The 23,743-nt window shown below is 62.5% G+C and overlaps 9 protein-coding genes across 9 annotated transcripts; 5 read left to right on the top strand and 4 right to left on the bottom strand.

Moving 5' to 3' along the window:
- Nucleotides 1-28: 28 nt before the first annotated feature.
- Nucleotides 29-568, top strand: MIA40 (Oxidoreductase; the record flags this gene model as incomplete). The annotated part of the gene is made up of 1 exon (XM_060265557.1): nt 29-568. One exon carries the CDS (start codon nt 29-31, stop codon nt 566-568), a length of 540 nt encoding a protein of 179 aa, XP_060121540.1.
- A 37-nt stretch (nt 569-605) lies between these two features.
- On the bottom strand, nt 606-1,037 carry PEX7 (peroxisomal targeting signal 2 receptor; the record flags this gene model as incomplete). The annotated part of the gene is made up of 1 exon (XM_060265558.1): nt 606-1,037. One exon carries the CDS (start codon nt 1,035-1,037, stop codon nt 606-608), a length of 432 nt encoding a protein of 143 aa, XP_060121541.1.
- Nucleotides 1,038-3,048: 2,011 nt separating this feature from the next.
- Nucleotides 3,049-5,202, top strand: MJAP1_001606 (uncharacterized protein; the record flags this gene model as incomplete). Its single annotated transcript, XM_060265559.1, has 1 exon — nt 3,049-5,202. The coding sequence occupies one exon, from the start codon at nt 3,049-3,051 to the stop codon at nt 5,200-5,202; it is 2,154 nt and encodes a 717-aa protein (XP_060121542.1).
- A 335-nt stretch (nt 5,203-5,537) lies between these two features.
- LYS12 (homoisocitrate dehydrogenase) lies at nt 5,538-6,665 on the top strand (the record flags this gene model as incomplete). Its single annotated transcript, XM_060265560.1, has 1 exon — nt 5,538-6,665. The coding sequence occupies one exon, from the start codon at nt 5,538-5,540 to the stop codon at nt 6,663-6,665; it is 1,128 nt and encodes a 375-aa protein (XP_060121543.1).
- A 12-nt stretch (nt 6,666-6,677) lies between these two features.
- Nucleotides 6,678-12,418, bottom strand: MJAP1_001608 (uncharacterized protein; the record flags this gene model as incomplete). The annotated part of the gene is made up of 9 exons (XM_060265561.1): nt 6,678-8,290; nt 8,335-8,348; nt 8,382-8,471; nt 8,644-8,820; nt 8,843-8,892; nt 8,926-9,006; nt 9,029-10,815; nt 10,863-11,237; nt 11,260-12,418. The coding sequence occupies 9 exons, from the start codon at nt 12,416-12,418 to the stop codon at nt 6,678-6,680; spliced, it is 5,346 nt and encodes a 1,781-aa protein (XP_060121544.1).
- A 35-nt stretch (nt 12,419-12,453) lies between these two features.
- On the top strand, nt 12,454-15,538 carry MJAP1_001609 (uncharacterized protein; the record flags this gene model as incomplete). Its single annotated transcript, XM_060265562.1, has 2 exons — nt 12,454-12,808; nt 12,831-15,538. 2 exons carry the CDS (start codon nt 12,454-12,456, stop codon nt 15,536-15,538), a joined length of 3,063 nt encoding a protein of 1,020 aa, XP_060121545.1.
- Nucleotides 15,539-15,581: 43 nt separating this feature from the next.
- MJAP1_001610 (uncharacterized protein) lies at nt 15,582-18,515 on the bottom strand (the record flags this gene model as incomplete). The annotated part of the gene is made up of 3 exons (XM_060265563.1): nt 15,582-16,791; nt 17,230-17,245; nt 17,270-18,515. The coding sequence occupies 3 exons, from the start codon at nt 18,513-18,515 to the stop codon at nt 15,582-15,584; spliced, it is 2,472 nt and encodes an 823-aa protein (XP_060121546.1).
- Nucleotides 18,516-18,627: 112 nt separating this feature from the next.
- Nucleotides 18,628-21,684, top strand: UBA1 (E1 ubiquitin-activating enzyme; the record flags this gene model as incomplete). Its single annotated transcript, XM_060265564.1, has 1 exon — nt 18,628-21,684. One exon carries the CDS (start codon nt 18,628-18,630, stop codon nt 21,682-21,684), a length of 3,057 nt encoding a protein of 1,018 aa, XP_060121547.1.
- Nucleotides 21,685-23,721, bottom strand: MYO1_1 (class II myosin; the record flags this gene model as incomplete). The annotated part of the gene is made up of 1 exon (XM_060265565.1): nt 21,685-23,721. The coding sequence occupies one exon, from the start codon at nt 23,719-23,721 to the stop codon at nt 21,685-21,687; it is 2,037 nt and encodes a 678-aa protein (XP_060121548.1).
- Between the last annotated feature and the right edge of the window lie 22 nt (nt 23,722-23,743).

A 23,743-nucleotide genomic window follows, 5' to 3' on the forward strand; every position in this document is an offset into this window, starting at 1 on the left:
GATGGCGAGCAGAGGCGTTGCCTCTTCGATGCGTATGGCGCGACAGTCGGTGCCGCGTAGCCTTGCGTTTAGCCTCGCGGTAGGTGGCACGGCCCTGGCGCTTGCGCAGCCGCCGCTCCTCCTGGAGACGACCGACTCGAAGCGCAAGAGCTGGGCGGAGCGCACGACGCGGCCCCCGACGACCATCACCCGGACTAGGGTGGAAGTCGAGGAGGAGGAGGCCGAAGAGGAGGAGGCCGAGGAGAAGGCGCCTGCGGCCGATGCTCAGGAGGAGGACGAGCAACAATCGGCCTTCGATGAACGCACGGGCGAGATCAACTGGGACTGCCCTTGCCTCGGCGGCATGGCGGACGGGCCATGTGGCGAGGAGTTCAAGCAGGCTTTCAGCTGCTTCATTTTCTCCGAGGAGGAGCCCAAGGGCATCGAGTGCGTCGACAAGTTCAAGCACATGCAAGACTGCTTCCGCAAGCACCCCGAGATCTATGCGGAGGAGATCGAGGCGGACAACATCGCCGAGGCCGAGGTGTCCGCGGAGGCCAACCCGGAGGCGCTCCAGGAGGAGGAGTAGAATAGCATGCATAGTAACTATGGATCCAGTCTCATTATCACGCGGCCGCTGGCCAGACGTGCGTTTCAGTATCCCACGAGGTGCTCGCAAGAAGGCCCGGCTCAAAGAGCGACCAAGCGACGCCAACGACAAACTCTTTGTGCATGGGGTAGACCATGCGCGGTGTATTGAGCACAGACACTTGGTGGGAGGGCGGCGCGTCGTCCACATTCCAGATGCGCACAGACATATCATAGCTCGCACTGGCCAGAATGCTCGGTTGGTGCGTCGACCAGGCCAGGCCACGCACAGCATACTGGTGCCCGACAAGCACGGTGCTCTCAGTGACAGGCGCCGCTGCAGCCATACCGCCAGCTGACTTGCGCATGTCCCACACTTTCACTGCACGGTCCGTGCTGCCGGTCGCCAGAGTCATTGGGCGGTACTTGTTCCAGTCGAGCGACAACACTTCGCCACCGACCGACATCATCGAGACGGGTCGCGCCCCTGCTGGGCCAGCGCCTGCACGCAAATCAAAGACATGCGCGGTACCATCGCCGGATGCCGTCGCAAGGATCGTCGGGTTATGCGGCGACCACGCACAGCGGTAAACGCAGCCGCCATGCGCTTGGATGGTCTGTACTGACGCAGGGCGGTCGGGGTTCCACTGCCTGTAAGCGAACAAGAAACATACCACTTTGACGGTGCCATCCCAGCTGCTGCTCGCAAAGAGCTCTTTTTGAATGTTGTTCCAATCCAGAGAAAAGACCTCGCGTGAGTGCTCAGCCCAGTTCCGAATAGGGTGATCCTGGAATGTTAGAAGAATCACACACATTTAGTGATATGTCCCATAGTTTAATGCTGCCGTCGCCGCACGCACTGGCAATTTGATTCTCGTGCACCTCGGACCATGCCAAATCAAACATGCCGTCTTGCGTATCGAAACTGCGTGAGCCAGGCGTATCCACACCTACAATTTAGGAGGGCCAGGTGCCATGGTATTGAAAATGCTCAGACGTCCATTGCCTACAAGACCATACTGTGTGAGCCGATACAAAGAACGTACGTTGGCGGCACCTGCAACGGCGAGGCGGTCTGGAAAGAACGGAGACCATGCTACATTGTATCCAGCATAGCCAGGCGTCGGAAACTGCTTTGCAGCGGGTCCAGGGCCCGCTCGTTGCATTCCCAGAAAAAGTCTGGCGATGCGCAATCGACGCAGGGAAGGACACCGAGCCCCGCATTTTTTGGATCGGAAGGTCAAATAGCGTTTTGTTTGAGCTTGACTAAATTCTGCGGTTTCTTAGCGCAAGCGGATTGCGGACTACACGTTCACGCGTTGCTGGAAGGGCAAGGAGGTCAATACGTATCTACGGTATAGTACAAGGTTCAATTCCTATGGCAGTTGCTGAATTCCAGATTTGCATGTTTAGCAGGTGCCTAGTTGGTGCACGATCGGAAGTGCGAGTAAGGCAGACTTGGTTGTGCGAACCTGTTGAATCGCGAGATACGATTGGCCCAAGCTTGCTCATGTGGTACTTGCTTAGATCCTACACGGGTCGGGTATTGACCCGCGGGCAGCACGTGGTCAGAAACCGGTTTTTTTTTTTTTTTTGGTTCCACTGGTCTTACGCCTGCCAAGAAAAAGGGCGCAAATCGGGCATGCCCCTTTTTTTTAGTCGGCGTCGCTTCTTGACAGCGCAATAGCGCCGACACAGCTGCGCAATTTTCGGCTCAAGGTGGGCTCGAGCCTCATGTCAGGCGCTAATTTATTTTGTAATTCGTAGCACGTTCTCACTAATATTCCGGTCGCACTCGCCCGAGATCCTGACGCTGGTCAATCTCTGAGTGATGCACTTGACCGAAACTCTTAGAGTTGAGTGCGGTTTCAGCGAAACGGCCGCTGGTGCATATGCAGGGAAAGCTAATCCGAGGCAATCCATCCAGCACGCTCAAGATTCGGGCCAATGAATAAGGAAGGTGCGAACGACGCACAGATGCGCCAATTATATTGTACAGATGCACTCGGTTACTCAGCACCAGTGAGATGGATGCAGTACCAATTTGACGGTTTTGGCTCAGATCCGACACCAAGGAAAATGTCAGTACGGCCAATACGGCGCACGTCGGCGTACACGTGTGTCCGTCATCCAATCAAAGAACAGAAATATATTCATTTAGTCACGCCGCAAATAGAGAACCATGCACTCGGACTGACCATGCGCGCAATAGCGTTGTCCAAATGGCCCACGCCGCGGAACGTGCGCACCCTAGGCAGACCGTTTAGGCTGTTGTTTGGGTGTTTCGACAGATTTTTTTTTGTAGAGTACAGCATATGCGGAGACCCCTCTGCAAGGATCAACAGCGACAGACGAACTCAGCAATAATGCGAACAAGGGCGAATCGAGTACTAAAGGAGCGACCGCAACTAGCCCTGTCCCTTACCGGTCCCCCTTTGTCAAGACTTTAAGCTGGCTTCGGGTCCGATCAGCAAGGCGAACATGTCCAACAACTTCGCTGATCAATACATTCACCATAACGACGAGCCCCTTGGCCTTCGCCAGGCTCAGGCTGCGGACGCCGCCAACGCGGGTAACGTCCACGATGCCGCCCCCGAGGTTGCTCCTCAGGCCCACTACGAGCCTCCGTCGGAGCCCTCGAACACCAACTTCTCGGACTCCACCCGCTATGCCCCTGACGCGGGTGCTGCCCCGACCGGTGGTGCTCCCTACGACAACAGCCCCATGTCGCCCGAGGCCGAGCGTGCTTTCCACGACATCCTCTACCCGTCGGACATTTACACCTCGAACGGCACCTATTGGGCTGACCTTCCCCTGAGCGAGCGTATTTCGTTCTGCTCGCGCCAGTCGAACGCTGAAGCCCGCCGCGAGCTCGGTGTCATTGGCCGCATGTTCAAGAAGGACCCCTTCAGCCCTATCGCTGCCTACTTCGGCACCTACGTGCAGAATGGTATGGGCATGTTCGTTGAGGGTTACACCCTCTTCTCGGTTGGTAACATCAAGCCCCTGTTCTCGTCTGCTTGGCCCGCTTGCTGGAAGCCCCCGAAGGGCGTTACGCCTCAGTGCAACAAGAACTGGATTGCCGCTGTTGACTACCTTGAGATTATCGGTATCATTATTGGTCAGATTCTTGTCGGTTTCGAGGGTGACTGGGTTGGTCGTCGCTTCGGTATGGTTCAGGATGCTCTTATCATGACTCTCGGCTCCGTCATGCTTACCTGCATGTGGGGTACTACTCTCAACGGCTGGGTTATCTGCTACGCTTGGTGTCTCTTTATCTACGGTATCGGTGTCGGTGGTGAGTACCCCATGACGTCTACCCGCGCCATGGAGGGCTCGTCCGACCGCTACGCTACCTCGACTGGTGACCGTATGCACCGTGGCCGTAACGTGCTGCTCGCTTTCTTGATGCAGGGTTGGGGTCAGTTCTTCAACCAGGCCATCCTTATCCTGCTGCTTCTAATCTTCCACCACGGTTCGCTCAAGACCCCCATCTCGAAGGTGGCCGTTCAGTGGACTTTCCGTGTTTCGTTCGCCTTCATTGCTGCCTGCACCCTCTATCTTGTGTACTACCGTTACTACAAGATCTCGTACACCGACCAGAGCCTGCGTGATGCCAAGCAGCGTCTCAACACTTCGGGCTACGACGTCAAGTCGCTGAAGCTCGCCATGGGCCACTACTGGCACCGTCTGTTTGCTTCGTGCTTCGGCTGGTTCGCTAACGACTTCTTCTTCTACGGTAACAAGATTTTCTCGGGTGTCTTCATTGCTCTTATCACCACTGGTAAGACTTCGGGTAGCTCGCCCTCGTCGCTCCAGGTCACTTGGCTGTACAACCTGATCAACGTCGGTGTTCAGCTGCCCGGTTACTACCTTGCTGCTATCCTTGTCGACAACAAGCTCTACGGTCGCAAGTGGATGCAGGCCGTTTCGTTCACCTGCACTTTCGCCCTGTTCTGCGGTGCCACCTTCTCTTACGAGAAGCTCACCACCTCGGGCCCTGGTCACCTTAAGGTCTTCCAGTTCATCTTCTTCTTCTCTTCGTTCTGGAACCAGTTTGGTTACAACTCGACCACCTTCCTGGTCGCTGCTGAGATCTTCCCTGCCTCGATTCGTGCCACTTGCCACGGTTTCTCGGCTGCTTGGGGTAAGATGGGTGCTCTGCTCCCCACCATTATCTACAACTACGTCGACAACCAGACCAAGTTCTACATTGTCACCTGGTTCGGTCTCGCTGGTCTTATCTGCACCGTCGTCTTCCTGCCCGACACCACCGGTCTTGACCTGCGTGAGCAGGAGCGCTACTGGGAGTACGTTTGCAACGGCCGTGGACAGGACTACCATGGTGTTGCCGTCCACCCCCAGCACCTGTCGCTCTTTGAGCGCGTCGTGCTTAAGCGTCACCTTGCCTACAACCCCCAGCTTGATGCCCAGCAGAAGACTGAGGAGTTCCGCGCCATCTACCACTCGTCGGTGCAGCGCGAGAGCAACGCTGAGGACCTCACCATCCAGCAGCAAGAGTTCCTCAACAGCGAGTTCGGCTCGAAGTACGCTCGCGACCCGAAGCTGTTCGGTCAGGCTCAGCCTCAGCGGACCTTCCACTCGAAGCTCGACTCGGTTGAGAAGCAGCTTTAAAGTGTGCTCCATCTCGGCTGGACGCAGCTAGGCTCACTACCTGCTGATCATTCCCTCATTATCCCAACCTATTTGGGCAAGCCCAAAAGGCGTCCGGCCAGGTTGTATGGTGCCATCTCTTAAAGATTTCCTTTTCCTATTGTAATGGGGCCACCGTAATCTCTTTCAAGTATTTAGCTAGATCCGATTTCGGTGGCAAGTCATGTTTCTTAGTGTGTAATTTCAAAGCGAGAAACCCGTCTCTTGCGATGGCGCGATTGCCGTTTCTCCGGAATCAGCCGTGCCACGTGCGCGATAACGAAGGTCCGGCGCGGGGTTTTGATCTATCGACTACCATGCGCGTTTCTTCTATGGCGATGCAAGCTGGCCGCGTTGTGCGGATCGGAATGATCCCTGCTGACGGAATTGGCCGTGAGGTCCTTCCTGTGGCTCAGCGCGTCATGGCTGCTGCCCCTGGTGCCCCCAAGTTTGAGTTCATCCCCCTCGAGGCTGGCTTCGAGCTCTTTCAAAAGAGCGGTACGGCGCTTCCCCAGGAGACCATCGACACGGTGAAGAACTCTTGCGACGGTGCGATGTTCGGCAGTGTGTCCAGTCCCTCGCACAAGGTCGAGGGCTACTCGAGCCCGATCGTCCGCTTGCGCAAGGAGCTTAATCTCTACGCAAACATTCGCCCGGTGTCGGGCCCTGTGCTCCCTGGCTCGACGAGCCAGTCCCCGGTGGACATGGTGACGATCCGTGAGAACACCGAGTGTTTGTACATCAAGCAGGAGACGATCGAGGACTCGCCGAACGGCAAGATCGCTCGTGCCATCCGCCAGATCACTGAGCACGCTTCCGAGCGCATCGGCCGCAAGGCGTTCGAGGTCGCGCGCACCCGCCGCGCGCTCCGCGAGAAGGCCGGCAACGATACGCCGACCAAGGTCACGATCTGCCACAAGTCAAACGTGCTTTCGGTGACCGACGGCCTCTTCCGCACCTCGGTTCGCGAGGTCTACGAGAAGGACCAGAAGAAGAACGGCGGCGAGGGCCGCTACGAGGGTGTTGGCCTCGACGAGCAGCTCGTAGACAGCATGGTCTACCGCATGTTCCGTGAGCCCCATGTCTTTGACGTGATTGTCGCCCCGAATCTGTACGGTGACATTATCAGCGACGGTGCGGCCGCGCTGGTCGGCTCGCTGGGTCTTGTTGCGAGTGTTAACGCAAGCGACAACTTTTTCATGGGTGAGCCCGTGCACGGCTCTGCTCCCGACATTGTCGGCCAGAACAAGGCGAACCCGATTGCGTCGATCCGCTCGGCGGCGCTCATGCTCGAGTACATGGGCTACACGGAGCCTGCGCTTGCCATGTACCAGGCCGTGGACCGTGTGCTGACGGACGGTACCAAGCTCACGCCCGACCTGCCTGGCGGCACCGCAACCACTTCCGAGGTCGAGGAGGCGGTGCTCAAGGCGCTGTCCAAGTAGAGTACAAATAAACTAGACTACATCGCACCGTGCTTGGCGCTTGGCTTGCGCAATGTGTTCGCGCACATGGCGCAGCCCAAAAGACTGTGGATCGTTGCGGAGACGCAGCCATGTCTGCCCACCGATTTCTGCTCGCTCGAGCCAGCCAGGCGCAATGTTCATGAGCATTGACACTGACGCATCGCTTTCCGCACGGCTCATGACCACCTTGGCCGACTTTTCCAGGGACGAGAGGACGTCGTGGAGGGGAAGGACACGCGACGTGCGCCCTTGGCGCGACTGTGCAGGCGCGTTGGAAGAGGCATAGAGAAGGAAAATCGCGTCGGCAATCTCGCCCAGGCGGGAGAGCAGCGCACGTTCGTGCAGCGTCGGCGCCGCTGCCTGGCCCCCCGGTTTCTGGCGTGCGTCGCGCATCGCCTGCTCCTTGGCCCTGATCCGCTCTTCGAGACTCATGCCGGTCGTTGTCGGCACGGCCGGCGCTGGCGGCTCGCGTGGCCGGATCGGCGCTACCGGCGGCGCGACGTTCAGCGTGGGCAGCTTGGCCTGGGGAATCGGCTCAGTCGACTCCAGGTCAAAGTCGGCGTGCCAGTCGTAGAGCGTCGGCACTTTGCGGCGTGCGGTGCGGGGTGGTGTCTGCGGCACGTCGACATGGTTTCCGCGGCCGGCAAGCGGGCTGCTCGGCGGCGAGGATGGGGGGCCATCGTGGCGGATGCGCTGTGCGTGCGTGCCGCCCGAGCGTGTTGCAGAGGGCGTCAGGATACCGCCGGGTGCGGACCGGTAACCGACCGACATTTTTGGCGTGCTAGGCGACTTGGAATGCGTGGGTATATCGTCGTCCAGATGTGCGAGGAACTGGTCGTGGGCCTTGGCGACCATGTGGCAGAGCCGGCGATGGAACTCGGTGCGGCGTTCGTCGACACCATTGTTCCACACCGCCAAGTTGCTCATTTCTTCTCGAGCGCTTGGCGAGCGCGGCGACGGCGGCAGCTTGCGCGGCGACGGCGGCGCGCGACGCAGCGTCGGACTCGCATTGTTGTCCGGCGACCCAAAGGTGACCGGCGGCGCAATAGAAATCTTTTCGCCAAAGCGCATTTCGATCCCGAGGCCATAGTCGTAGGTGCGGCGGCGAGTGCGTGCATCCATCGTGCGCACACGCGATACAACAAAGCCCATGCCTCCCACGTCGTCCGGTGCAGCCGTCGATGCGGGCGAAGCCGGCACCGTGAACGCAGCGCCAGGCGCATGCGACCAAATCCACACGACGCGCTTAAAGTCGGTGAGCGTAAACGACCGCCGCACAGTGCGCTCGACCATCGGGCGCAGCGTCGTATAAGTAATCACGTTTGGGATGCGCAACAGGCGGCCCGTCTCGAGGTCGTGCCATTCCGACGCCGGGGCACCGCTCGTCGCCATATGCACCAAGACACTCTGCTCGACGGCCACATGCAAATCCAGCAGGAACTGGGCATGGTTCGGCAGCGGCAGCGCACTGTCAAACTGGTACGGCGCCGTAGTCCGCATCGTATGTGCAGCGTGCCGCTCCTGCTCCATTTCTTCCTCCGAGTGGAATTTGGGCAGCGCCGACTTGCGTGGCGATGCACGCTCCGCCAGACGTGCACCGCTGCCTCCCATTTCAAATTTGGCGGGTGGCCCAAGTGAGTCGGCCAACGGAACGGCTCGGCGCTTGGTATTCCTGCGGTCAGAAGAACAACGTACGATTCACGGACGGACTTGGGCGTAAAAAAGAGCTCCTCGTCGCTATCCTCGCGCTTTCTCCGCACGGGTGCCTCTTCGTCGACGGCCGGGCTTACGCGCGTTCCCGCATCGCGGCCCGCACGTAGCTCCCACCCGCTCATGGTGGACTCGTCCATAGACAGAAGCGCGTAAATGAGCGTGCGTCGGCCGAGCCGAAGTCAGGGGCTAGGGGGTCGGGCGCGCGCCAACGAGAGGGCGGCACTGGGTTAGTCGGGATACGCACCTCCACTGCTCCGCAAGGGTGGAGGACGGCGCACGGAGCAGGTAAGCGTTGGTCGCGGTGTACAGGCCGAGGGTGTGGGGCGAGTCCAGCGCGGCAGGGTGGACGTGGACGCCGTGCAGGTAGATGGAAAGAAGGATGCCTTCGCTTTTCTGGCTGGGGCGTGCGAGGAGGAATGGGCTGGGTGAGGGCAGGGACATACGGCCGTAGTTCGAACCAAGCATCGAGCCAGTCTTGGCTGTGCGCATCCTGCTGGATAGCGAGGGGTCCTTGGGATGCACATACATGCAGTTCGACAAGGTGCACGTCGGAAGAGTACAGAGTGGACTGCGCACGGGTGAGTGACGGCGTCCAGTGCGCTCGGAGCTGGGTCAGCTGCGCGACGTACCCAATGAAAGGGATCGGCGGCGGCCTGCCATGCCAGAACCACGGCCTTGAGCGATGCGTGGTTTCGTGCATGGAAAAAATCTTGCAGCGTAGAGCGCGTATGGCACACACGGATAGCAAAAGCGTCGCGGCGCATTGTGTTCACATAGTCGGCGACCAGTGACAGGCCACGGGGCGCCCACTGCTTAAGTGCCGCTTGGCCTGGCACAGGCGCACTCCGCGTATCTACGCGCCACAGCTCCTGCGGCCGCTGTATCGGTGCAGGGGAGAGCGAGGCACAGAAAAAGGCGTGATGCGCCGCGTCGGAAGGGCGTGCCGCGCAGTTCCATGTCACGTCGCAGTCCGCCGTACGCTGCAGACGCCCGGAAGCGTGTACACGGACGTACAAAGGAATAGACAGAGGAAGCGGTGTGCTGTTTTCCACGTCGACGTCTACACGTAGCGTTGCGCGAATGTGGTGTGCCGGCGGCGTAGGGCTCTGTAGGAGCTCGTGCTCTGGGCGCCAAAGTGCCTCGACCGACAGTGCCGCACCGGTGCTGCCGGAGGAGCGCTGGAGAGTACAGTACGACTCATCTGTTGCATACACAGCCCCCGTCGCATCGATGCAGCGTACGTCGCCGAGTGCGACGCGACGAATGCCTGTCCAAGGCAGCTGCGCGCCCGAATCGTGGTGCAGCGCAATGGCGAGGCACTGCACGCCCGAGGCATCGACCACAAAGTGCGGCGGATTGGTTGACGTGCGCGGTGCGACACGCGGCTTGCCGCACGAGTCCAGTTCTAGCATGTGGACCTCGGCACGTACGCCATGCGACGATACGTAGCGCCGCTTGCGTTCGTGCAGGCGGCCTTGTGTCGACGGCGGCGCGGCACCCAGTGCGGCAACGAGATCCGCGCCGCGGTGCATTTCCTCTTCCTTCTCGGCGTCCCTCTCCTGCCAATCGTCGAGCAGGTGTAGCGTGGGCCGGGCAAGGACGTGCACGGCGCCGGCATTGTGCAGCGCGCGATGCGGCAGTGTGATCGTGCGCTGCAGCTTGACCGCCGCACAGGACTGCGCCTGGAGATAGACAGGGCGTGTAGCGTACACGTCTGCGCTCTCACCGCAAGTGCCGAACGAGTCGAGGTGCATTTGCAGGTGCACTTCGCTGGCTTCTCTCTCGGTCAGCCCATCGAGCTCGTCGACCGAAATGCGGCCTACGACGCCGTCTTTTGTCGTGCACACATACATCACGCTTACGCGGCAGTGCCCCAGCGTGCCGAGGTGTGTCGAGTGAATGGGAACGCGCCATGTCCCGTGCGACTGCTCGGCCAGGGGAAATGTCGGGATGCGTGCCGTGCCAAGATGCGCAAACCCATGCGATGCGCCGCGAAAGAGCTGGGTATAGACATCCGTGTGCTGCGCGACGCCAGGGTTGTGCAGGCTCGAATGGATGCGGTGCAAGACCTTGACCTGCTCGGCGAGCGTTGCGAGGTCCCAGTAGTGGATTGCCGACGTGCGGCGATCGACGACGCGCACGACTGCCACTGGCACGACGTGCCCATGCGTACCAGGATCGAGCTCACTGGCCGCCATCCCCGCGGCGCTGTCGTGCACAGAGCGAGCCAAGCCGCACGGAAACGGGCGCTGGACCGCGAGCTGAAAGTTGGCATCCGCGCCGAGGCGCGTGCACAGCACATTTGCCTCGCGTACAAGCGACGCGTGCGACAAGACGGCCTCGGCAAGGCCTAGGACCGATGCGGCGCCCCACGCGCGCCCCATGCGCGCGGCGCTGTCGCACGGCGCGTCGCGCTCTGTCATATGGGCCGTGCTAAGAAGATCGGGCGATCGGGCTACGTACTTGGCGCGGTGCGTTTCATTTTGAGCTGGGCCCACTCCTCGACAGCGCGCTGGTCCTCCTCGTCCTCTTCCTGGATCTTTTTGAGCTCCATGTCGCGCATTTTCTGCTCGACCTCTTCGAGTTTGCCCTCTTCGGCCGCCTGTTCGACTGGGTTCTTCATCGTGATCCCGCCCGGACCGCCAAAGATCTCGACCATCTTGTAGAACTGCTCAACAGAGATGTCGTCTTCGACGAGCGGGACCCGGTCGTAGATCTCGTCTGGTTCGTCGAGACGCTTTGAAATCTCGCTCTCGTGCTGGGCGAGACGTTCTGCGCCAATCGCCGAGAGCACACCCGCACACAGCTCAAAGCCAAAGCGGCGGAGCAGCAGTTTCACTAGGTCAGCCACAGTACGTACCGCTTCCTTTGCCCAGATGGAAAAAGACCTGGCCGACAACATACGACAGCATGAAGAACACCTCGGAACTCATCAGCACGCGCCACTGCGGAAGCGTCAAGGCCCCGGGCGCGTCCTCCGGCGCGTCGTCCGCACCGTGCTTGAAAAAGTACGGCGTCATCTCCTCGCGCAGGGTCGAGCTGTCGATCTCGGCGAACTTGAGCGCAAGCGCCCAAAGCGGCGCCTGGTTTGACTCGACATTAACGTCCTCCTCCTTGGCGAGCTTCGTAGGTCCCCTGGTCTCTGCATCAATGTAGCGCTCTGTGGACTGCTTGAGCAGCGACGAGACCTTCTTGGCCATCTCGATCATCCGCGCAAAGTACGCGCCGGACGGCACGCGGCAGAACGTGAGAAGGCTCGCGGGACCCGTCACACCGCTGCTCAGCAGCGTCGTCGGCGACGTCTTGCACGCGAGGAACGCCGACTCGGCATAGATGTACAGCTGCTGGGATCCTTCCATGTCCTCTGGAATGCTGTGCAGCGCGAGCGTGAGCACAACCGATGACTCCAGTGGCGGCTCCCACGAATCCATTGGCGCATCGCGCGTAGGAACCAGTTTGCCCACCAGCGCCGTGACTACGTCCATCACGCGCTGCTGCTTCGCCTTGGCCGCGATGCGGTACCACGGCTGCGAGAGGCACACCGTGGAGGTCGCCAGCACGCAGCGCAGCGCAAAGCTGGGAGGGTCTCCGCCGTACCCTTTCTCGATCAGCCCATTGTCGTCGAGGATCGGCAGCAAGAGGTCCATGAGATCCTCGTCGGCCAAGGTGACCAAGTCCCTATTCATCACAAACAGGTTGTGCACCATGCGCAGCGCGTAGTCTTGCAGCTCCAGGTCCGTACCAAACGGTTCCTCCCCTGCAAATGCAGCAACCTTGTGTATCAGCGCACCGTTCTGCAGCGGCTCGCTCTGCACCTTGTCCTGGCTCAGCTTGTGGGCGACGCGCACGAGCTTGGTGCGCAGCTCAATGTCGACCATCTCTTGCACGAGCGCATCCTTCACACTCAGCGCCAAAACCTTTTTTTCCTCCAATGTACCTTGGTCGTCCTCCAGAAACGTGGCGAGCGCCGCGGCACGCGCGCTCTCGTCCTCTCCCTTGCTCCACGCTCGCCAGGACATGGTACTGTCGGCCGACGCCCGCACCTCCACTTGATATGGTGGACGAGGGCGGGGATCGGCGGAGCGGTCCGCGCGTTGCGTGCGCGTGGGCGAGTGCGCGTCTCGCAGGGGCACCGGGGAACATTGCCTGGCGAAAGCTAGTGCCTGCGAGCGGCACAGGGGGCGCGCACGACGCGCTCGCCGCCGCTGCGCACCAGGTACAGCGCCAGGCCGCCGCGGCGCGCGCGCTGTGTTCGAGCCCCAGCGCCCCTGCGCTCGTGCTCGAGCTGATCCGGTACGCGCCGCTGTACACGCTCGAGATCACGGATGCCCAGAGCGGCGCATTGTGGCTCTTTGATCGGCCCGATGGATCGTCGGCCGTGCTGGACCATGCGCTCGAAGGACTGCAAGGTAGGTCGCGTAGCTAACGCAGTCGCCGCATCGGGCACCTTTTCTGTGCAGGATCGAGGAAAAGGAAGCGCGGAGCGCGCATTTCTAGATGCCATTGGGGCATCGGCCGCCGATCTGTACGCGGATAGCGCGGTGGCCGAGCAGCACAGCGGCGTGCGGTGCAGTCACGGCGTGTTTCTCCAAGACCGCTGCGAGATCGTCCAGTTCCGCGCGCACACGACGCCAAGTGCTTTGGTGATTCGCATGTATACCCAGCCGCTTCCGTGGACGGCGCTCGCGGCAGACTATGAGCCGTGCACGAGACAAGAAGGCGCGCGAGTAGGCGAGACAGAGCTGCTGCTGCTCCCTTCGCTCGTGCACGCAACGTTCCTCGGCGCTGCACCTGACGTGCCGCCGACGCGCCTCACTGAAGCGCTCCAGCCGACCCTGAGCCAAGTGCCGGGCGACGATCACGGCTATGTCCTGGTACGTGCGCCGATCCACGCACCACCCCCGCTGATGCCGGCCGATGCGCTAGACATGGGCCTGGACCACGGCGTAGACGCGCTCGCAGTGACCCTGCTGTGGCCTGCGGCGCTCTGCCTACAGCCCAAAAATCGGCACGAGGCGCCGAGCGCGCCCCTCGTGCCGCTCGGCGAGCAGAGCGTCGCGGCGCTGCTGCAGAGCGCGCGGCGGCCGCCGCCGGAGCCCCATGCGCCTCCTACGCCGACCGTCGAGCTGGTGCAGGGCCCTGGCGCGCCCCAGGCCGACGGCCTCGAAGAGGATATCTTCCAAGGGATCGGGCAGCTGACCGAGGACGATTTTCGGTTCTTTGGCGACCCCGTGCTGCCCGGCCCCGACGCGGCACAGATCGTGCAGGGCCCAGGGGCGCCATTCTCTCTGGACGTCGAGCATAGCTCGGCCGCGCCGAGCTCGCTGGACGTCGACGAAAAGAGCGAGTCGCTGCCGAGCCTCGCGCACGACGCCGAGCTGCTTCCGCCGCCGGGCCCCGAGCTGCTCGAGCCTACGCCGTACCTCGCCGTGTCGCCGGAACGCGGGCGGCGTGCCGACAAGTACGACGTGCACGGCAAGTTTTATACACCGGTGTCGCGCGACCGCCTCAAGCGGCCGCACTCGAGCGATCAGGACGAGCGGCGCACCGCGATGCGTGCCTCGCCACGTACGCAGACCGGCACGCCGCAGAGCATCGCATGGAGTTCGCCGTCGACGCAGCGCTCGCCGAGCGTCTCGTCCTCGAGCGAGAGCGACGAGCAAGACGACCGTCCTCCGGCGGTCCGTGCAGCGATGCTGCGCCGCTTGCATACGAGCACCTGGCGCCCGTACGAAGGCGAGGGCGTGCGCACGTCGAGCCCCGCGTCCGAGCGCGCGGTGCTTGCGTACGCAGCGCTGGGCGGAGCGTGCAAAGCACTGTCCATGCCGCCGCCCCTTGCTTGGGACGCGCTCAAGACGCCGTGTGAGGCCGTCGCCGTCGCGGCGCCGCGCGCGCTTGTCGGCTGCCAGCGCGCGATTGTCGAGGTGGACCTCGCGGCGCTCGCGCAGTGGCCGACGCTCGGCCTCGAGCCGGCCGACGGCCCAAAGCGGATGCATGTGTGTGCGGTGCTCGTCGGCGACGTCGACGCCGAGGCCGTGCACCAGTGGATGGTCGGCCTGCAGCGTGCGTACAGCCGCTTGCGTCTCGGCGTGCTTGTGCTGAGCGACCTGTTCTTTTTTCGCAGCGCACAGCTCGAGCACCGGCACAGCGGCCCGGCCGTGCTGCTCGATGCGTTCCAGACCGCGACGCCGGCCGATGCGCGTGCCGTGCTGCTCGTCCATGCGCCCGACACCGCATCCGAGCGCGCTGCCGAGCACGGCTACGAAATGTGGCACAGGGCCTATGCCGTACTCCCTCTGCCCCGCGCGGCCGTGCAGCCCGAGTCGCTGCAGGATCCGCAGCGCCTTGCTAAGCAAGCGCGCATCCTGTACGATGCGGCGCCCCGCGCCAATGCGAATGTGCGCCCAGCGGTGGCCTTGTCGCCAGCGCACTACGATGCGTGCCGCTTCCTGCGTGCACGGTGTGCGTTGCGCCTTGCGCCGGCCGGCCCCCGCGACGTGCTGCAACACGGCGCAGTGCTGCATGTCGCCTACGACGTTTGCCGCCGCGCAAATGGGGCGACGGTGCGCATGTGTGGCATCGACGACCGCGCACAGCGCACCTTTATGCACACCTGGGCTGCGTCCGGCGCGCGAACCGATGTCGCGCGGATATGGGAGGTGGTGCGTACCGAGATGCGAGTCGCGCCCGACGTCGCCTGGCACGTCGTGCTGTGCCGCGCCGGCGCGATGCCCCTCGACGAGGTCGAGGCGTGGGAGCAAGCGCGCCCTTCCGAGCCCGCACAGACGCTCCTCGACGTGGTTGTGGCCTGCGTCGAGCTGGGCGCGCCGCTTCTCGAGGCGCTGCCCCATACCGACGGCCTCTGGAGCGTACATGCACCCGTGCCGATGGCCGTGGGCGACACGCCCACGCTTGGGCTACGCACGGCGCATGTCGCGTGCGGCGCGCGCATCGACGAGGCCTGGACCGTGCACCTAGTCCACGTATACCCCGCGGATGCGAGCCGGCAAAACGCGCTGGACGCGTACCTTGCCGATGTTGTCCTGCACCTTGGCGCACTGCAGCATGTCACGACGCTGCGGTGGCCCGTGTGTCGCGGCACGCTGCCGTGGCACTTGGCGGTCTTGTCTATTCCTTAACCCTGTGATTTAAAATAGCCTATACAATCTCTAGTTCTGTGAATTAGTTGCGCGAGTGGTGGCGCGAGCTGTCCGACTGCGTGCGCACAAAGTCAAAGTCCGCCGAGCTGCCCTGCGACACGATCACCGCGTGCGACGGGTGGGCACCGCTGGCCGAAGCAGTCTTGTGCGCCTTCTTGCGGCAGCGGCGAACGCTCGGGGTCGAGCTCGAGTTGCTGCTGCTGCTCGAAGCGTGCATAGAGCGCTTGCGGGCCGCGGCCGCGGGGTCGCTGTCGAGCACAGGAGCCGTCGAGTCGCCGCCGTCGGTGCTCGAAGGCGCCGCGTCCGAGCTGGCGCTGCTGGAGCTGCTGTCAGTAGAGTCCGACGAAGAGGCCGCTGTGTCAGTCGCGCTCGAAGTAGGCGCCGCCGAGCTCGACGAAGCCGAGTCCGTCGCCGAGCTCGAGGCGCTCGACGAAGGGGAGCCGGACGACGACTTGCTCTTGTGGTGCTTCTTCTTGCTCGAGGTCGCCGCCGAGGAGGCACCCGAGGCCGAACCCGAGGCAGAGCCGGTCGCCGCAGCCGAGCTCGACTTGTGGTGCTTGTGGTGCTTCTTCGAGGAAGAAGCGCCCGAGGCAGCCGCCGAGGTCTGCTGCGCGTTCGCCGCATTGCGGTGACGCGAGCCCGAACCAGTCGCAGCACTCGTCTGGCTGTTCGACTGCGCGGTACGGTGGTGACCGTGGCCAGTCGAAGTGCCAGCGAGATTCTCGACGATGCCCGAGATGGACGACGCCTGCTGCTGGTTCAGGTTCATGGTCGCCGCTTGCGACTGAATCTGCGAGGCCATGCGCTCACGGTTCAGCCTGTTCAGGTTGTCCATTGACGGCACAGTGCTGGCGAGGTGGCCGTTGGGGTATTGCTGGCCCTGCGAGCCCTGCGAACCGGCCATCTGCGCAAGCGCCGCGCTGACGGCCGACTCCTGCGAGGAGGACTGGCCCGAGGAGCCCGACGAACCCGACGAACCAGTGGTGCCCTGGGGCACGGCGGCGCCGTTGGCAATCGCCTGGCGGCCGTGGCGGACACCACCGTTATCCGTGCCCTCAATGGGGCTCGAGTTCGACGAGCTGCCCGAGCCATAGTTCTGCTCGGTAGTCTTGCCGTTGTGCACGGTGCCGTAGCTGATGCGGTGGGCGTTGGTGCTCTTGGCGTGGTGACGACCAGCGCTGCTCGAGGAGGCCTGCACACTCGAAGCGGCACGCTGGTCAATGGGGGCGGCGCTAACGCCGACAGCGGCGAGAGCAACAGCAAGAACAATGGCAGTGGAGAACTTCATGATAAGAGGGAGAATGTATAGACAACGGTAGCCAGTACCGTGTGATCAAGGGTAGGAAAGGTGTAGCCAAACCAGTTGGCTTTGAAAGTAACAAGGAGAAGCGGGTGGGCGAGGAGGGTGGGGAAAGGCCGAAACGCGATGTGTCTTCTTAAATCATTGTCGCTGCTGCGCCTTGTTCCATGAAAGTGGCCTACAGTAGATTCTACACGAACGATCGTCTCTACGCACGGTCCACATCGCGACACAGGCGCGCCCTGAGAGGCCCCTTGGCATGCCTCCACAATTTTATCGCCAATGAGAAGGGCGCGTGGGTACTGTACACGTCTAGCTAGACAAGTAGAGGACTCGAACGAGCCATGAGGTAATGAGGCCCATCAAAAACCGCTCAAGGTTGTAGACTGGGTTAGCAAACGATGACGTACACAAAGACAGGAACGGGAAAAAGCCATCAATTAGCTCGCGCATGCTCCACGAATCTTCGTGGCGGACAATCCGACCTGCTTCGTTAAACTCGAGGCGGCTCAGCAAACGCAGTTCCACCGAAAAGATCGAACGGAGCGTGCGCCCCGGCGAAATGAGGTTGTACAACAGAATCCACATTGTGCTGCGGCCAAGACCCTGAGGCGCAGACCAGTGGGGTATGCCGGCATCGATGGGCATCGCGGGGTGCGTATCAATCATCGGCGCGGGAGTCGCCACCGAGTCGCGGCTCGTGCTGGGCGGCATGCCGGTCGTGTCGAGGGATATGGGCTCGGCACTCTTTGGCGTCGAGCCAAACACCCCCTCGTCGGCCCCGCTCGGGAGCGGCGACATGTCGCTCGGCTGCCGCGTCAGGTGCACACCGAGCTCCTGCGAGCCAGGCGTACGCGGCCGCGAGCCCCATCCGCCGCCACTAAACGACCCGGTGCGCTGGAAGGGCGTCGCGGGCGTCGCGGGGCTCATTGCAGAGCTGAAACCCATAGAACGCGCGCGCGAAAAGCCGCTGCCTTCCGCAGTCGTCGGAGTCGCATAGTTGGCAAAGGGGTGTGGGGTTATGCTGCCCTGGCTCATCAGCGGGCCCGGTGTAAAGAGCCCGTTTCCGCCTTGTTCCGACCGACGAGAACGGAAGAGGTTTGGAAGAAAAGAGACAGTGATGGTATGGTCAATGATACCCGCGCGTGTCCCGTCAAACTCAAAATCGCTGCAGATCACATCGCGGAGCTCGGAGCGGACCTCTATGCCGGGGACGGCAAATGCGAGGATAAACTGGTTCACGATCCGGTTGCGACCATGCACCGAGACAAGCGGGCTGTCAAACACCGCATCGCCGTCATAGTAGCGCCAGACCATCTCGCGGATCTCGTCCACGCTCCGTTTTGCGCCGTACAGGGAGGCATGCAGCGTGAGGATTATGTCGGTGAGCGTGCTAGGGCTCGGCGGCGCACCACCGCCGAACTCACTCGACTCATCCACCGCCGAATTCAAGTCTTTAAGGTTGATGTTCATAGGTTGGGGTGTCGTGCCGTGCTGGGGCAGCGAGAGCATCGGCTCGACGGCCGGCGCAGAGTGGATCACGCTCGAGCGGCGCTTAAGCACGCCGCCCGAGCGAGGAGCAGAGCTCGGAAAATACGACTCTGTCGGTGTTGACCGCGCATGGCTCCAGCTAGGGGAGCGCGAGTGTGTGGCCATCCCCGCAAGGCACCGTTCCCGACCCCGGATGGCGGTTGCGGACAAACGCTGGCTGACCAATACTTAGTAAAAAAGCGCGCGCGGACCCCCCGGGTGGCAACCGTCGACGGCCATGTCATCCCAGGATCAGATCGATGAGTCGCTCTATAGCCGTCAGCTGTACGTGCTGGGGCATGATGCGATGAAGCAAATGTCTTCTAGCAGTGTGCTAATTGTTGGCCTGCAGGGTCTCGGCGCGGAGATCGCCAAGAACACGGCCCTGGCTGGTGTCAAGAGTGTGACGTTGTACGACCCCGCGCCCGTGCGCATCGAGGATCTCAGCACGCAGTTCTTTTTGCGTGATGAGGACGTGGGCAAGGAGGGAGTGACGCGTGCGTCTGCTACGGTGCCGCGCCTCGCCGAGATTAACACTTACGTACCGATCAAGGCCCTCGACGTCCCGGAGCTCACCCCGGACGTCCTCGGCCAGTTCCAGGTCGTGGTGCTGTGCAATGCGACGGTTGCTGAGCAGCTGCGTGTGAACGATGTGACGCACAACTCGGGCACGCACTTCCTCGCTGCGTCCGTGCACGGCCTCTTTGGCAGCGTTTTTGCCGACTTTGGCAAGGACTTTGTGTGCAAGGACGTGTCCGGCGAGCAGGCGCTCTCGGGTATGGTCGTCTCGGTGGAAAAGGACGGCGAGGGTCTCGTTACCACGCTCGACGAGACGCGCCACGGGCTCGAGGACGGCGACTATGTCACCTTTAGCGAAGTCCAGGGCATGACGGAGCTCAACGACATCGAGCCGCGCCGCGTCACGGTCAAGGGGCCGTACACGTTCACGATCGGCGACACCTCGTCGTTCGGCGACTACCAGCGCGGCGGTATCTTTAAGCAGGTCAAGCAGCCCAAGACGTTGCACTTCCAGTCGCTGCGCGAGAGTCGCCAGGCGCCCGAGTGCACGATTTCCGATTTTGCCAAGATGGACCGCCCCCCGCTGTTGCACGTTGCGTTTGAGGCGCTCTCGTCCTTCATTGAGCAGACCGGAAATGCGCCGCGGCCCCGCAACAAAGACGACGCGGCGGCTGTGCTGCAGCACGCCCAGGCGCTCGCCCAGGAGCGCGGTGTGACCCCCAGTGACGAGCAAGGCACCAAGCTCTTTTCGATGCTTGTCGAGGAGCTCGCGTTTCAGGCGCGCGGCAACCTCTCGCCCATGGTCGCCTTTATTGGCGGCTTTGTCGCGCAAGAGGTGCTCAAGGCGTGCAGCGGCAAGTTCCACCCCTTGATGCAGTACATGTACGTCGATGCGCTCGAGGCGCTCCCGACGAATGCCGCGTCGCTGCCCGAGAGCGAGTTTGCGGCGCAGGGTTCGCGCTACGACGGCCAGGTCGCCGTCTTTGGCCGTGCGTTCCAGGAGCGCATTGCGAACGCGCGCCAGTTCCTGGTCGGCTCTGGTGCGATTGGCTGCGAGATGCTCAAGAACTGGAGCATGATGGGCCTCGGCTCTGGCCCGAACGGCCAGATCTTTGTCACGGACATGGACACGATCGAGAAGAGCAACCTGAACCGCCAGTTCCTCTTCCGCCAGAAGGACGTGGGCAACTTTAAGGCCGACACGGCCGCTGCGGCGGTGGCCGAGATGAACACCGATCTGCAGGGCAAGATCCACTCGTTCCAGAACCGCGTCGGGGTGGAGACAGAAGACGTGTACGGCGACGACTTCTTTTCGAAGCTCGATGGTGTGACGAACGCGCTCGACAATGTCGCCGCGCGCCAGTACATGGACCGCCGCTGCGTCTACTACCAAAAGCCCCTGCTCGAGTCGGGCACGCTCGGCACCAAGGCAAACACGCAGGTGGTGGTGCCAAACCTCACCGAGTCGTACTCCTCGTCGCAGGACCCTCCGGAGAAGTCCATCCCGGTGTGCACGCTCAAGAACTTCCCGAACCAGATCGAGCACACGATCCAGTGGGCGCGCGAGCAGTTTGACGAGCTCTTCCAGAAGCCGGCCGAGAACGTGAACATGTACCTGACGCAGCCCGATTTTGTCGCGTCACTCGGTGCGTCGGACAGCACCTCGAAGCAGCAGCTCGAGCAGGTCAAGGAGTACCTCGTGGACCAGCGCCCCCAGACCTTTGACGCGTGCATTGCGTGGGCGCGTCTCAAGTTTGAGGAGAACTATGCCAACATGATCAAGCAGCTGCTCTTCAACCTGCCCGCCGACGCGGTGACCTCGACGGGCCAGCCTTTCTGGTCGGGTCCGAAGCGCGCGCCCACGCCGATTGCGTTCGACATTGAGAACCCGATGCACCTCGAGTACATTGTCTCTGCGGCGAACCTCCACGCGGAGAACTATGGTCTGAAGGGCAACAGCGACCTCGCCGTGTACCGCCGCGTGCTCGAGCAGGTGTCGGTGCCTGCCTTTGCGCCCAAGACGGCCAAGGTGCAGATCAACGACAACGACCCTGCGCCTGTGGCCGGCAACGCGGCGGAGGACGAGGCGAGTGTCGAGGAGCTCACTGCGAGCCTCCCGGCCCCGGCGGAGCTGACGGGCTACCGCATGCACCCCATCGAGCTCGAGAAGGACGACGACACGAACTACCACATCGCCTTTATCACGGCGGCGTCGAACCTGCGTGCGGTGAACTATTCCATCAACCCGGTGGACCGCTACACGACCAAGGGTATTGCCGGCAAGATTATTCCGGCCATTGCGACGACGACCGCGCTCGCGACTGGTCTCGTGAACCTCGAGCTGTACAAGCTGCTGGACCACAAGACGGATATCGAAAAGTACTCGAACGCTTTCGTGAACCTCGCGCTGCCATTTATTGCTTTCAGCGAGCCGATCGCCGCGCCGAAGCAAAAGTACAACGACACCGAGTGGACGCTCTGGTCGCGCTTCGACATCGACCGCGACGTGACGCTCCAAGAGTTCCTCGACTACTTTAAGGCGAAGCAGCTCGAGGTGACGATGGTCTCGAGCGGCGTCTCGATGCTCTTCTCCGACTTTATGCCGCCGAAGAAGAAGGAGGAGCGCCTGGCGATGCCGCTGAGCGAGCTTGTGCAGACCGTGTCCAAGAAGCCGATTCCCGCACACGTCAAGAGCATCATCGTCGAGATCATGGCCGACGATGCCAGCGGCGAAGACGTCGAGGTGCCCTACGTCAATGTGCGTATCCGCCCGTAGCTACAACTTCTGTGCATCTTGCAGGACATCCACAGCGATCGTGAGCGCCTGCTGCCGCATCGATGCGAGGCGCGGCTCGCTGCTGTCGCGCGCAAAGCGCGCATTCTCGGCCACATAGTCGCGGCACGCGCCGAGCAGCGCAGACTTTTTGACCTCGGCACTCGTCGCGCTGTCGTTGTGTTTCTTGCGGTAGGCAGCGTATTGTGCGAGACTCGCAGCAATGACTAGGCCACGCAGCGCGAGCTGGTGGGCGTCCAGCAGCGACACGGTACACTCGGGGAGCACGAGGCTCGCGAGCGTCTCGTCGGCAGAAGGGGGAAGCGCAAGCAGGCGCTGGCACGTCGCAGGCGACGAGGAGAGCGTCGCGAGCGCTCCGGCTGCCGCGAGCGCCAGCGCCAGCGTCGTGGGCTCGGGAGGGCTGTCGTCCAAGCGGCAGAGCGATACAAGGAGCCGCAGGCGCCCTTGGGCTGTGTGCAGCCGCAGCGCCACGTCGCTCGAGCCAGCAGGCTGCGGCTCGCTTCCTTCGTCGCCTTCGACGAGCTCCTTGCTGGGCTCTTCTGCCTCGCCCGACCAGAACGCAAAGACCTGCTCGTCCTGCACGAGGTTGCAGAGCAGCTCGACAAGCGCGCGGCGCACCATGTCTTCGTCGTGCATCAGGAACTGGGATACAAGCGAGCTCGCAATGTCCTTGTGCTCGTTCGCATGCGGCGGCGGCGCACGCCCCACGACGCCGGCCATCTCGGGGCTGAGCGACGCGAGGTTCGTGAGCGCCATGGTCGCCTCAAAGAGCTGCAGCAGGCTCCCTTGCGGAGCAAAGTAGAGCGCGGCGAGGTACTGCACGCCCTGTGCCGCGGAGCCGTCCATGCGGTACATGAGCGAGGGATCGGTGGTGATGGTGAGCTTGGCGAGCGCCTGCAGCGGCGCCAGGACGGCTGCCGGCGCATCGGGCTTGGCCAGCGCAGCATACGCATCGCGGCTCAGCACGAGGAGCGCACGCGCGACGCCTTGCTGCAAGAGCTTTCCACGTAGCTGGCCGTCTTGCTCCGTGACAAGGGCGAGAAAGAGGGACGAGAGTGTGCGCCGCAGCTCGTCCTCGGACGTGCTCGAGCGCAGCGCCACTGCAACAAGCGGCGCAGCGAGGCCTACGCTGACCAGCGCACGGCACCGCCGCGCGGCGTCTTGGGGTGCGATGTCCTGCTCGGCCGTCCGTACAGCGGAGCGACGCAGTGCCTCGACGCGGCGCTGCTCCTCGGTGCGAGGAGGCGCATACGCAGCGACCGTCGCGAGGATAGAGGCGACTAGGTACGGCAGCGACGACGTACTGACGGCCTCTTTGCGCGCCTTGCTCTGCAGCAGGCGAACAAACACCGCCAGCAGCGCCTTGTCGTCTGCGACGCGGTCACGCAGCGCAGGCAGTTTGACTAGGTAGTACAGCCCCTCGAGCGCATCTGTACAGGCCGCTGCGCGCGCATCAAAGTCGAGCAGGCCCGCGTCCGGCGCTGCAGGGCCGTCGACGAGGCTGCCCCTTAGGGACGTATAGAGTGCCGTGCATGCGTCGCCATCGAGGCCCAGCGGCCCTTTTCCCTCCTCAGTCTGAATAGCGAGTTTGATGCGAACGAGGTCCGCGGACGCTGTGGCACTTGCATCCGCGTCCACTTCGGTGATTTTGGCCTGCGACGAGTGCGCCGCAACCCATGCCTCGACAGCCGGATCCTTGGCGAGGATCGCGCGGAGCGGAGCATGCGATGCGGCGCCGGCGAGCATGTGCCCCATAGCACATGCCGCGTCGCCCTTTTGCGCCTGTGATAGGAATTGCTCGAGGAGACCGTCGTGCGCAAGCACGCGCTGGACGACGGGTGCCTTGAGCAGGCTCAGTATATGCAAAACGACAAGAGCGCGCACCACATCGTTCTTGGCAGCGTCGCGCAGTGTCTCGGCAATCTCTGGAGCGTCGCTCGGTTCAAGTTTCTGGACGCGCGTGAGCGCCTCTGCGCGCCCCGTCTCGCTGCCCAGCAGCTGCGTCACGACGTCGGCCATGACGTCCTCCACTTGCGCACCG

This window comes from Malassezia japonica, chromosome 2 (genome assembly GCF_029542785.1).
Source record: "Malassezia japonica chromosome 2, complete sequence".
Lineage (NCBI taxonomy): Eukaryota > Fungi > Basidiomycota > Malasseziomycetes > Malasseziales > Malasseziaceae > Malassezia > Malassezia japonica.